At 42.9% G+C, this 13009-nt stretch overlaps 1 protein-coding gene across 1 annotated transcript in view; it reads left to right on the forward strand.

The window, feature by feature from the left end:
• The window catches only part of LOC144828299 (uncharacterized), a 225329-nt gene that overhangs the window by 20486 nt on the left and 191834 nt on the right, over positions 1-13009 (forward strand). The window contains exons 3-6 of the mRNA XM_078686382.1: positions 3644-3718; positions 4862-4894; positions 10023-10097; positions 12683-12757. Coding sequence (XP_078542508.1) covers positions 3644-3718; positions 4862-4894; positions 10023-10097; positions 12683-12757 — 258 coding nt within the window. The remainder of the gene's footprint in view (positions 1-3643; positions 3719-4861; positions 4895-10022; positions 10098-12682; positions 12758-13009) is intronic.

The raw sequence follows: 13009 nt of genomic DNA on the forward strand, positions 1-13009 counted from the left end.
GGTAAATACCGATTCCAGCAAGGGTGCAGGGGGTGTCACTTTGACACCCTCTGGCACCCCAATTACAGGCATGTGTGCCATGTGGCACACAGACATGCCCTAAGGGCATGTCTGTGTGTCACATGGCACAGGTGTGCATGCACAGATGTGCATGCACACCTGGATTCGGTATTTTATCACCCAATTGGATTGGGTGGTAAAATACCGACTCCTAAAGGGCTGTGGCACTGTTTGCAGTGCCACCTACATGTGAGATTTACCGAATCGGTAAAATTACCGATTCGGTATTTTACAGATTCGGTAAATTCACTGATTCGGTAAATTTACCAATTCTGTAAAAATGGTCCCCTACATCTCAATGACCCATTTACCGGTCAGTAACGGCCGAATTCGGCCGTTACCGACCGGTAATGGCCACCTACATCGGGCCCCAAGTGTGTTCTCTTACAGCCTGACGGACCCTCTTCTGTTGGCTTTTGACCACTGCTGGCATCTTTTCTTGAAGAGGAGCTGTTTTATCAGGGGCCTTTCCTTATCAAAGAGTCTCTCAGATCAATGTTTTGGCACCAACCATTATGCAGATCTTGCGTAGCCGCTGCAATCTGGTGAGAAACTGCTCGCTCCACATCAGTCAGACCTTCACAGCAATGGCTTGTCTTTTCATCAGTGTTTTTCACAAGTGCATTTGCATGTACATATTCAAGCCACTTCAGTGATTCTGAAAGAGTCTTTTGCAAAGTGTAACTATGTGCTGTCTTTGTCTGCCTTCATTGTGCTTGAAACTTCAGGCAGATAGCTACAATCCAATCTGTGGTTCTGCACACATCATCTTTGTGACTTCATTATGATCTGATTTCAGAGAAACTGGCAATCTATACATGGGCATCAGTTTTTGCAATAACACATCTGCTAACATACAGTTGTCTTTTTCAGATTCACCTGTGAAAATTCCATTGAATGTGTATGCTAACAGGATATATTATTGTACCACTGAATTAGCATTTGTCTCTCCCATGACAATAATGACTCCCATTTGAGCAGTTATACTGCCTGTTATGGTAAGGGCAATCGATTTTGAATTTTGGGCTGAGATAACTACTGAAAGCCATGAAGCTTTGACAACATAATGTATAGGGAGCACAGCATGTGCTGCTCCTAATCTGTCATTGTTTTGTTTCAAACATGGGTAATCTACAAAATGGACATTGTTGGACTCCATCAGACGTTCATCCTTAAAGTCTAACCTTGGCTTCATGCATAGATTCATGACACCTAGACATTCAGGTTCAGTTTCATTACAATTTCATTTGTTGTCTGTAAGCTCAATACATTTGAATTCAGACATTTCTTGGTCACAGTATTTTCCCAAAACAACTTTACAAAGGAAGGAACCTTTTCAGCAATTAGACATTTTATCATTATTTTCTCACTCCTTTTGTGACTGATATTTACCATAGCTACTAAATTAAGTCAGCTGGGCATTTTTTGTGACGTTGGGGTCAAGGGTCTTTCGGAAATATATCACAGACCTTTGAACACATTCATGTTTTTGAACAGACACAGAGAGCGCAGCCCTCCCTCTCACTGCAAATTGGTGTATTTTCTTCTCAATAAACTTGCACTCCTGGTGCCGGGTGCAACACTTTTTTTCTTTCAACTCTAGGAATGTTTTTGTGCAATTGGAAGCGGATCAGACACATCCTTGTGTGTCAGCCTCAGTAAAAGCTTAGTCACTAAGGAAAGGTTTGGTAACCACTCACTACAGCAGCCATCCCCAAAAAAACATCCTGACTTCTTTCTGACTTTGAGGTGGATTCATCTGGTGAATTATTTCCACTCTCTCTGGTGACACCTTTCTAGCTCTTTTTTAACTATGTGTCCCAGACATTCATCTTCTTTTTGACAGTACTCCTGACTATTCTCATGCAATAGCACTGTGACATGAACTTGACAAAAATCTATAACATTAAGCAATTCTTCAGCACATAGAATGTCAAAAAAATATATTGACTGGATTCACTACCAAAGGATAACCTAGAGACGTTATACTGCTACACTCCTGCATTGTTCTATTCTTTTCATTTAGTTTCTGTGAACCTGTGATCAGAAAGTTACATAATTTCCAATCCATTCCATCATAAATCCTTTACTCAGCTTATCTCCAATTATTAGTAACATTTCTGCAACTGATGGTGTTCTTGAACACATGCCATCTAGTTCTAATTTGAATAAGACGTGTCCTGCATGGTTTATTAATCTGACATATTTCTCTGTGAACTCTCTTACTTCTGTGTTTATTATTTCTTTCAAATCAGAAGGTAATTTTTCAGCTGTCATTTCTGCTGTAGCTGACTCATGTTGGACCATTTTAAAATGTACATCCTCATCAGGAATCTGATAATTAACATCATCTACTAATTTCTGGTACGCACTACACTTGACAATAGCCACTCGCTTTGGTAACGTTAAAGCAGTCAGCAAATTTTGAACTAACTCTCCATACTTTCTCCACAATTGTATGCAGTGTAGTAATAGCATAAGCTGCAGCCGTGGTGCCATCGGGTGTCCTAAAACAAGATCCATCTACATACAATTCACCCTGAGCATCAGGCAGGGGCATGTCAGTCAGGTCCACTCGACCCTTTGTTTGTTCTTCAGTGGTTAAAATACAATCGTAAAAATTGATTGCAAAAAACACAGTTGATGGACAGAATGTAGAACAATGTCATACATTCACCCCAGTACTAGGATCTGGGCCTAAATCCATCGTTTTTTTGCACTCCACACCACCCTGGGTTAGACACTGGCTATATGCAATTCAGCTCTGACCCTGTGCCTCATGGGAACAGTCCAGTCCGAACTACCAAGCCATGTCTTTCCCAGACGGAATCAAGCATCCAAGGACCGGTTTCTGGCTATTTTTGCAATTTTCACCCCGAGTGGGCTGGGGATGCTCAGACGTTTAGGCTTTAGGCCCAGATCCTTGTACTGACTTGGTCCCGGACTGAATGTTGAGGTGCCTTGCTTCTGTGGCGGTCATATTATGCTTTCATTATTATTCAATATTTTAGCAGGTGGTGGGTGTTGATTGTTTAGCTTCTGACTTGATCTAAGATTATTGGGAAGAAGTGCCAAGGATATTTATTCTTGATTGTCACCTTTTTCAAGGCCCCCAGACTTCACTCTGTTGGATTTTGATTTTCTACTTTTTCTTTTTGGGACAATAGTCACTAATTCAATCCTTTGATTACATTTCTGCATTCCGTTTGACTTTCTATTGGCGCTCCCTTTGTGCATACACCTTTTTCTATCAAATCATAGGTGTCTCTGTCTTTGTCTTAAAAGTCCAAATCCTGTTTTTGGTTTCTGGGTTTAGTCAACCCTGAGTGTCCACTTAAAACAAAAGTGTGGTCTCTGCACCAAAGAGTAATCCTTCTTATCAATAAGTTGAGGTTTATACCGTTTTTAATTCTCTTTTTCCCTAGCCTATTCCAAGGTTGATTTTTTTAAGTTACCAGAAACCTATGAAGAAAGGAAGCCAAGTATAGTTATTTCTAGTTTCAATGCACTACCTAGAGTTAGGGGTGAGGAGTCCTTCTTATTGAAATAGCACTTGAAGTAAGACTCTTTCTTTGTCTTGCAGATCTCATTGGAAACCAGTCTGACGAGGAAGCCGGATGTTCCAAAAGGAGAGCGAAGGATGGGGAGCCTAGAGAAGGTAAATCGGAGCTCGGGAATTGGAGGTATTTCTGGGCTGGAGTCTCGAAGCCAAGCAAGGTTTTGGCGCAATATGTGTATTACTGCGCCAAAGATAGCTGCTAAGTCTTACGGGAACTCTGAATCGCACTAGAATTTGAGTCCCACTTTCTGAAGCAGATTGAGCCTTGGATGGGGAAAAGATTATGCCTTTACAGTCAGGATGGTGAAGGGAGGACAAGAGGGGCAATTTAGGAGTCCTTTGTTGGCATACTATAGAATGTGGCAGTCCAAGGAATGTGTCAATAAAGTTGATGTCAGCATGCCACAGGGAGCAGAGGGAAGGGTCAAGGCATCACCATCATTGTTGCTGGAGGAAATGGTGAGAAAGGCCAGGGTGTCAAAATCAGTGTCATTGCAGGGAGTGGAGTGGAGGGAAGGGCCAGGGGGTCACCATCAGTAGTCCACTGCCCATGTTCCTTAAAGGGCACAGAGAGAATGTGAGGTAGAGTGGAAAACAACAGTTCTCCCCCCCAGAGGCCCACTAATAGCAGATGTGCCCCCCCTAGGAGAAAACACATATTTAAAAATATATATATATATCTACTCCATATGCCATATAAATCTACAATCTTCAGATTATGCAACAGATGGTATTTGCGGACTATCTGTGTTGGCTCGCAGTGAAAGTGACTGTGCAAAGCCTGACTGGTCATCTATCAGTTGCTTATTTCTGCATTTTGATTGCTAGAATGGTACGAATGAGGTGAATTGTTTGGCCAGGCAGTGTACCATGTTATACGTTTACAAATGAAAAAGATAAAAGTAATACTGTAAACAAATATGCTGCATTATGCCGCATAATTAAATCAACCCTGTTTCATAATTTGGTGCTCTCTCGCATACTTTCAGTGACCTTGATGATAGCAATGTGATATTTAACAAAGAGCACACATGCACACAAAGTTTCAGGAGCTACTACTTGAATGTGTGCTTCTTGAGATCAAAGGTAGATTTGTAACTTCGGGACATGACTTTTATACTGGCATTGGCCCAGTGTACGCCCCAACAATAAAGTTTTGCATAAGCCGTGCCAAAAGTATATCATGGAATTTGGTATGTGGCAAAGTGAAGTTATTCTCTGTCTTTTTTTGTCTTTTTTTAGTGTCTTTGGAGAACCTACAGGTTCACCAAAAAAGTATGTTTTGTTTATTTACTGTACACATTGCCCAGATGCACAGACGCACAACCTGATTTAGAACAGTACTTCCACCTTATGCATAAGACAAAGTTTTAGAAGGAAGGTTTTGGCCAGTCAGCAGAGATGGTCAGTGGATGACTGATGCCCAGGCTCTAACGCTGGTTATATAGTCCAACTCTGAGGCAGGATCAGAGATACATGATGCATAACAACAAGTATATTGTCCTTATGCTAAAAATGTGAAAATCATCTTCATGCGGGATATTGTGTCCTGTATCATTTTCCAAAACATTGACACACTTTCAAAGCAAATGTAGAAGTCAAAGTGTTGGTGAACGACTGCCCTAGGACATTTGTTTAGCTTATTACTTAGGCAGCATTTAAACGAAGGTCATTGGGAGCCCTCGCCAGGGGACTCCTATTGACCTTGGTTTCATCAGTTTCTGTGGTGGGCACTAGGCCTAGCCACACAAGTGGGGCAGCTTTTTTATTGGCACACGTGGGGTAATGATGAGTGGTAGGATTTTTGTAGATTCCTTCGCACTCCTGAAGTTTCCATAACAGAAATGGAAAGGAAATGCGTTAGTTCAGACAAAGGTTTGCAGAGCATTGTGGGTAAGAAAACTTTTTGGGATCCAAGCAAGGCACACCACCCTGGACTCCCCCGGTTGTCTAGTTTTCAAAAATGTTTGAGGTTTTTTGATTTGCATGGGTGGCACCACAGCACGGCCCCAAATACAGCAGCTACCCCTATTGCTTATCCCTCAATGTAGTGCTGTAGAGTCTTTTGAGTTGTGGTCTCTTGGAAAACATGTGGGATCCTGTCCTTTTTGGGAGACTTGGGGAATGATGAATGGATGTTAGTTTTTGGCTCCTCGCAGATTCCAGAACTTTCTATCACAGAAATGTGATGAAATTGTGTTGTTTAAGTCAGAGTTTGAGGTTTCCAATGGATTCTGGGTGAAAGGTCCTGGTGAGCGACACACGTCGCCCCTCGATGGATTTCCTTAGGTGTCTAGTTTTCAAAAATGTGCAGGTTTTCTAAGTTTCTTTAGGTGCTAACTGAGCTGGGGCCCAAAATACACTGCTACCCACTTTGTAAAAAGAGGGTCAGTTTTAAGTTGACGAATGTTGTGTATCTATGTTGCGTTTTGGGCCTTTTACTGTCGCAGGCAGTAAGCCGACCCACACAAGTGCAGTACCATTTTTATCTGGAGACTTGCTGAAATGCTAGGTCGAAGGAGGATTGTAGCTCCCAGAAGTTTCCATCGCAGAAATGTGAGGAAATGTTATTTTTTAGTCAATGTTTGAGCTTTGCAACGGATTCTGGGTATTCAAACCTGGTTAGAGCCACACATCTCACCCCACCCATGATACCCCTTGGTGTCTATTTTTAAAAAAATGTACAGGTTTTCTAGGTTTCTCAATGTGCTGGCTGAGCTAGGGTGCAACATCTACAGCAAACCACTTTGCAAAAAGACAAAGGTTCAGTTTTCAATGGTAAAATGTGATATATCCACGTTGCGTTTTGGCCAATTTCCTGTAGGGGATAATAGGCCTTCCAACACAACTGATGAACCATTTTTATTGAGAGACTTGATGGAAGTCCGGGTGGAAGGAAGTTTCAGCCACATGCATCAAGCTTTTTTGCATTCGCAAACGGTGTGAATCGCAAAATTCGGCCGTTTGCGAATGCAAAAACCTATTTTGGGATGCATCATTTTTTCCCCCCCATTTTTCGCAATTTAAGAAAACGCAATTTTTTGAGATTTCTTAAATTGCGATAGCATGTAAGAAATCGCAAAATTTGCGATTTCTTAAATGCTATGCATGATTTTTTTTAATTTGCGAATTCGCAATTAGGAAGGGGAAAATTACCATGCAGTAAACCTTTGTGGTAATTTGCGAAAAGTTTCATTTTTGAAACTTATATTTTGGGACATGTGTGTGAGTAAAATGTACTTACGTGACATTTCAGGGGTGCAGGGGGGTCCTTTGGATCCCCCCCTGCACCCTTGAAATTGCATTCTCATTTTGCGATTCCTTAATTGCGAATTCGCAAAATGAGAATGCTTTCCCATTGATTCCTATGGGCCTCTAGGCAAAATTGGGAATCGCAAATAACGAAAAATAAGAAATCGCAAAAATATTTGCAAATTTGAAATGCATAGGTATTTGCGATTTCTAAATTGCGATTCCTTAATTTTCGCAATTTAGGAATCGCAAATACCAACAATGATGCATGTGGGCATTTGTGTTTCCCTCCAGATTTCAGAACTTTACATAACCTCTGAGGTGCCAGACACTCTAGTGTCAGACAGTCATTTATTGTGGCCGTCTTCTTTGGTTAGTAGTTACTTCTAGGGACAAGGACGGCCGTCCACCTGTCCTAGCTCGCCCCACTTTGGTTTTGTGAATCAGGAACTCATTGCCATGGCTTCAGAGTACCATGGGTTGATCCTACACAAAGAATCCCTAGAAGAGGATTTTTTGTTTAAGACATTAGGATCAACAGAGGTCAACACAGACACTCCCTATGCTTAAGTGTATGATGAGACATGCTGATGACATTCCTAAAGCTCCTGTGCATGCACGTATCTTGACTCCTAGAGTCGACAAAAAATATGAAGCCTCCCCAACAGATCCAATATTTATTAAGGTCCTGTTACCACTAGACTCACTGGTAGTGTCCAATGCTCGCAAACAAGCTAATTCCCAAACCTCAGGGGACGCTCCTCCCACAGACAAAGAATCCAAGCTAATAAACACTACTGGCAAACGCATAGCTGCTCAAACTGCCAATCACTGGCACATTGCAAAGACGCAGGGCCAGATATGACGGGGCATACTGCGATGAAATGGAGCAATTGCTTCAATATCTCCCAGATGAGCATAAGGCAAAAACGCAAGATTTGGTACATGAGGGAAAGCTAATTTCCAGTTCGTCAGTAGGATGTGCTCTAGATGCTGCTGATACCGCAGCTAAAGATGTCAACACTAGCATCTTAGCCAGAAGACATGCTGCGTTAAGGATTTCCGGGTTTAAGCCGAAGTCCAACAAGTTATTTTAAATACACCCTTTGAGAAAGAACATCTCTTTGGTCCTGAGGTTAACCAGGTGCTTGAAAAAATGAAAAAGGACACTGAAGTTGCTCCGTCCATGGGAGTGCTCCAGTCTCCTTCAAACAGAGGCTCCTTTCATTGCTCATCTTACCAAGCAGGGTCCAAAACCACACCCTCAGACCAGAACACCTACTCTTATAAAGGGAATAACCAATCCTCTTTCTCAAATGTTTTTTTCCGAGGAGGATATAGATGAAACAACTCTAAAGGCAGGGGAAGGGCACCACACCCCGTAACTCTCCTTCCCCTAATAAGCAATGACTTCCCCACGATTCTCTCCAACCATACCACACCTGTCGGAGGAAGCCTTCAACAGTTTCTCCCCATTTGGCAATCTATAACAACTCACAAATAGGTAATCAGAATGATCCAACCTAGTTATGACTGGAGCATATCACCAATCCTCCAAACATTCCGCCTTGTTCTCACAAATTGTCTCCAGACCATTCGCGGTTGCTCGAACAGGAAGTGCAATCACTCTTATTAAAAGAAGCCATAGAACCAGATCCATTACAGTACCAAGGTTCAGGGGTTTACTCTCTCTATTTTCCGATTCCCAAAAAGGACGTCTCCTTAAGACCTATTCCAGATCTCAGGGAGTTAAGCAAATACATACTATCAGATAACTTTCACATGGTGAGCCTTCAACATGTACTTCCACTTTTACAGAAGGGAGATTTTATGTCTACTCTAGACTTAAAAGATGCATCTTTTCATGGTCCAATTCATCCAGCTCAACACAAATGCCTCAGATTTATAATAGCAGGCAAATATTACCAATTCAACGTACTCCCGTTAGGAGTGACTACTGCTCCCAGAGTACTTCATCCCCAAGTTTTCCTTCCATACTTCCAACAATGGGGATTCCCGCAATTCGACTTGTTCACAACAGTTGGCATCGATTCCTAAAAGCACTAAATTTGGAATTGCTCCACTAAGGCACTCTGGGGCAGCAAAAAGTACAGGGCTGGAAGTGAGAACAGTCAAGTTCAATGGTGGAAAGCTCATCGATTTGTTTGGTGCCCTCCCATTAGTAGGACGAGTGAACTTTGCTAAGTGTATGAGCACAACATGGCTTCTAGCGAAACCACTAGGGTCTTTTCTCCAAGTGGCTGTTTGTATGTTACCAACTCAGATCTGAGGACTAGATTTTCTTGCTTCATTGCCTGCTTGAACTGCTGCTAGTGTGCTAGGTAGGTTGTCTATTGTTTGACCAGGAGTAGTTTTGGGCAGGGAGTGGCTATATCCTGTCGGTTGAACTGGGCTCCCTTGTCCATCATTGCTAGGGCTGATAATAGTTTGTTGGCGTGGCTTTTTTGACAAGTCTCCGTTCACCTAAAGATCCAAGAGTCTGTGGGAGTGGAGAGTCTGCCCAAACCCTCCAAGACTGACCGCCAACACACGGATAGCTACGGGTGTTGAGCATTAGCTCCAGAGGGGGCATAAGTTGGGGTTTAGTAAAGGTACAAGATAAGCAATTCCCTGTCTACTACCTTGTATCTGGAATGATCAGCTCCCTCAAGGTTTTCTGTGGATTTCACTCTGTTGAATTTTTCTTTTCTGCTTTTTCTATTTCAAACACAACAGAAGCCTGGTTTACATTCACCAATTAAATCCTTTAATGACTAGCATGCATTTCATGTGCCTTTTTATCTATGAGCGCACCCTTCGTGCAGACAACTTTCTCTATCAAATCATTGGGTAAAGGTTCAAAAACTGTTTTTGAGGTCCGTGTTTAGTCAACCCTGGTTGTCCAGATTAAGTAAAAGTGACGTCTCTGGACCAAAGAATAACCCTTCTTATTCAAGGGTTGAGGTTTATAAAGTTGTTTACGTTCTTTTTGTCCTGAGCCTTTATTCCAAGTTTGAATTTTTAAGTGACCAAAAATCGTTAAGAAATGCTGCCAAGTACAGTCAATTCTAGATTCACCGCACTGACCTAGAGCAAGGAGTCTTTCTTGTTGAAATGGCACTTGACTTAAAGGGCTTTCTTTGACTTGCAGATGGCTTTGGATACGAGGATGACAGAGAAACCAGATGTTCCAGCAGCAGAGTGAAGGATGGGGAGCCTGGAGAAGGTAAGTGGGAGCTCAGGAACTGGAGGTCTATCGGGGCGGAGTCTCAAACCCAAGCAAGGCTTTGAGCAATGGGAACAGTATTTATCGAATGGCAGTCTAGATTGCAGCCAAATCTTACAGGAACGCCTAATCTCACAAGATGTTGGTTCCTGCTTTCTGAAGCAGATGCAGCCTTGGATGGGGAAAAAGGATGCCTTCACTATGGGAGAGGGTGACAAGAGGCCCAGAGGGGCCATTTAGGAGTCCTTTGTTGGTATACTATAGAATGTGGCAGTCCAAGGAATGTGTCAATGGTATTGATGTCAGCATGCCACAGGGAATGGAGGGAAATGCCAGGATTTCAAAATCAGTGTCATTGCAGGGAGTGACGGGAAAGGACAGTGGGTCACCATCACTTGTCTACTGTCCTGCTGCTCATGGCCCATAAAGGACACAGAGAGAACATGAGGTGGAGCCGGAAATAACAGTTCTCCCCCCCTAAAGGTAGACTAAGAAGATGGGCTTGCTGAGGTGCTGAGCATGAAATTCTGGAATAAGGAAAGGGGAGCACAAATGTGCTCAGTGGGGACTCGGGACATGTTATCAGGAGACTATCGAGTCCAATCAATGAGGTGAAAGAGATTACCATGTTGTCGTTTGAAGTCCAAGATGAAATGCACCTCGAATTCCACTTGCGTTCCTATGATGACGGGGAGGTGTAATTTCAAGATGAGAAGAGGGACTGTAAGGCTTTAGCAGAGATGTGTGAAATACGTCCTTGTGCCCTTTGCACCCCCATTGTTTGCTGACTGGTACTGGTGGTAACTGACTGACTGTCCCTTGGCTCTGCCTAACCAGGCTCAGGGCCAGTGCTATGCTGAAAAGACACTGAGAATACAGTGAAAAATCCTATGTACATAGGGTACACTATGGGTAAGTGTGCCATTATGATTGCCATGACCTCCCCTATAAGGCCCTGGTACACACTTGGGCAGGGATCAAAACTACCCTTAAGTCCCGAGTATATAATAGGGCACGGCAGCTTAGAGGCCAGCAGCCCTTTCTGTACTTGCATGTGTGCACTGCTGAGAGCCTGATGTCATTTTTAACAGCAGCCCGTGTTGCAGGACTGAGTTTAACATGTCCATTGTGCCCAAAATCAACATTGGTGTTTGGGCACTTACAAATTAATAAACTAAAATATTTTGGCCTATTAGGTACTCCCAGGGTCTCATTTAGGTTCCCCAGTGGAGGGGGGGCAGAGGGGGTGGTGGGGTCGGTACTTATAAGTAGGACCCTCATAAAATAGGCTTTATATGCGCTGGGTTTTGAAAATTTGCACATTTCAATTTCTCACATTGTAGTAAAGAGCTTCTCAATATCGACTCTGGTGCTAAGTGTGGACTGCAGAGGACTTAATGCAGTCACTAAGAATGATGCTCACTCTATACCTAGAGCGGACAAGCTCATTGACAGGTTAAAAGCTGCAGAGTACCTGAGTACTTTTGATTTGACTTCAGATTATTGGCAGATTGCCCTATCAGATGGAGCAAAGGAAAGGTCCGCATTCTCCACACCAGAGGGACGTTATCCACAAAATAATCCCCGAGGCATTGAACACTGTGCTGTCAGCGCACCCCCTCTCCAGAAGCAATGAGTCAGAGGTGGACGCTGTCAATTTGGAAAATTCGATAAAGCAAGGCGCAGAGTTCCTGGCACCCGAGTCCCTATGTCCCCAATGGACGATAAATCACTCTGCTCCCTGGTTCGACGAAAATTTAAAAGTGCCTGTAAATGGTTGGAAAGGGCGTGGAGGAGAAACTTTAGTTGCGGTAGCAAACATTATCCAAAAAAGAACAGTGTCTGAAGTCACAGAAAAGTCGAGCAGGATGAGGGGCACTGTTTCTCCATAGCCCAGTATGTTTTGAATGTTGTTGGTGGCCGCGATGAGTAGATGTAGTGGGGGCATGTGTCTGTTGCGCCCCCTGAGTGCATGGTCCGTATGATTGCTGCTGTTTCTGGTGAGGGTTGTTCATTCGGCAAGGTGGGTATTTTAGTTGGTGGTGGGTGTTCATTGTTTAGCTTCTGACTTGATCCAAGATTATTGGGAAGAAACGGAAAGGATATTTATTCTTGATTGTCACCTGGTTCAAGGCCCCAGACTGCACTCTGTTGGATTAATGACAATAGTCACTAATTCAATCCTTTAATTACATTTCTGCATTCCGTTTGACTTTCTGTTATAGCTCCCCTTGTGCATACACCTTTCTCTATCAAATCATAGGTGTCTCTCCCTTTGTCTTAAAAGTCCAAATCCTGTTTTTGGTTTTTGGGTATAATCAACCTTCAGTGTCCACTTAAAACAAAAGTGTGGTCTCTGCACCAAAGAGTAATCCTTCTTATCAATAAGTTGAGGTTTATACCGTTTTTAATTCTCTTTTTCCCTAGCCTATTCTAAGGTTGAATTTTTTAAGTTACCAGAAACCTATGAAGAAAGGAAGCCAAGTATAGTTATTTCTAGTTTCAATGCACTACCTAGAGTTAGGGGTGTGGAGTCCTTCCTATTGAAATAGCACTTGAAGTAAGACTCTTTCTTTGTCTTGCAGATCTCGTTGGAAACCAGTATGACGAGGAAGCCGGATGTTCCAGAACCAGAGCGAAGGATGGGGAGCCCAGAGAAGGTAAATGGGAGCTCGGAAACTGGAGGTAGTTCTGAGCTGGAGTCTCGAAGCCAAGCAAGGTTTTGAGAAAAGGCGCGATAAGTATATTTCCGCACCAAAGATAGCTGCTAAGTATTATGGGAACCTCTAGTCCCACTCTCTGAATCAGATGGAGCCTCGGATGGGGAAATAGGAGGATGCCTTTACAGTGAGGAGGGTGAAGGGAGGACTAGAAGGGCAATTTAGGAGTCCTTTGTTGGCATACTATAGAAT

This window comes from Lissotriton helveticus, chromosome 4_1 (assembly GCF_964261635.1).
Source record: "Lissotriton helveticus chromosome 4_1, aLisHel1.1, whole genome shotgun sequence".
NCBI lineage: Eukaryota > Metazoa > Chordata > Amphibia > Caudata > Salamandridae > Lissotriton > Lissotriton helveticus.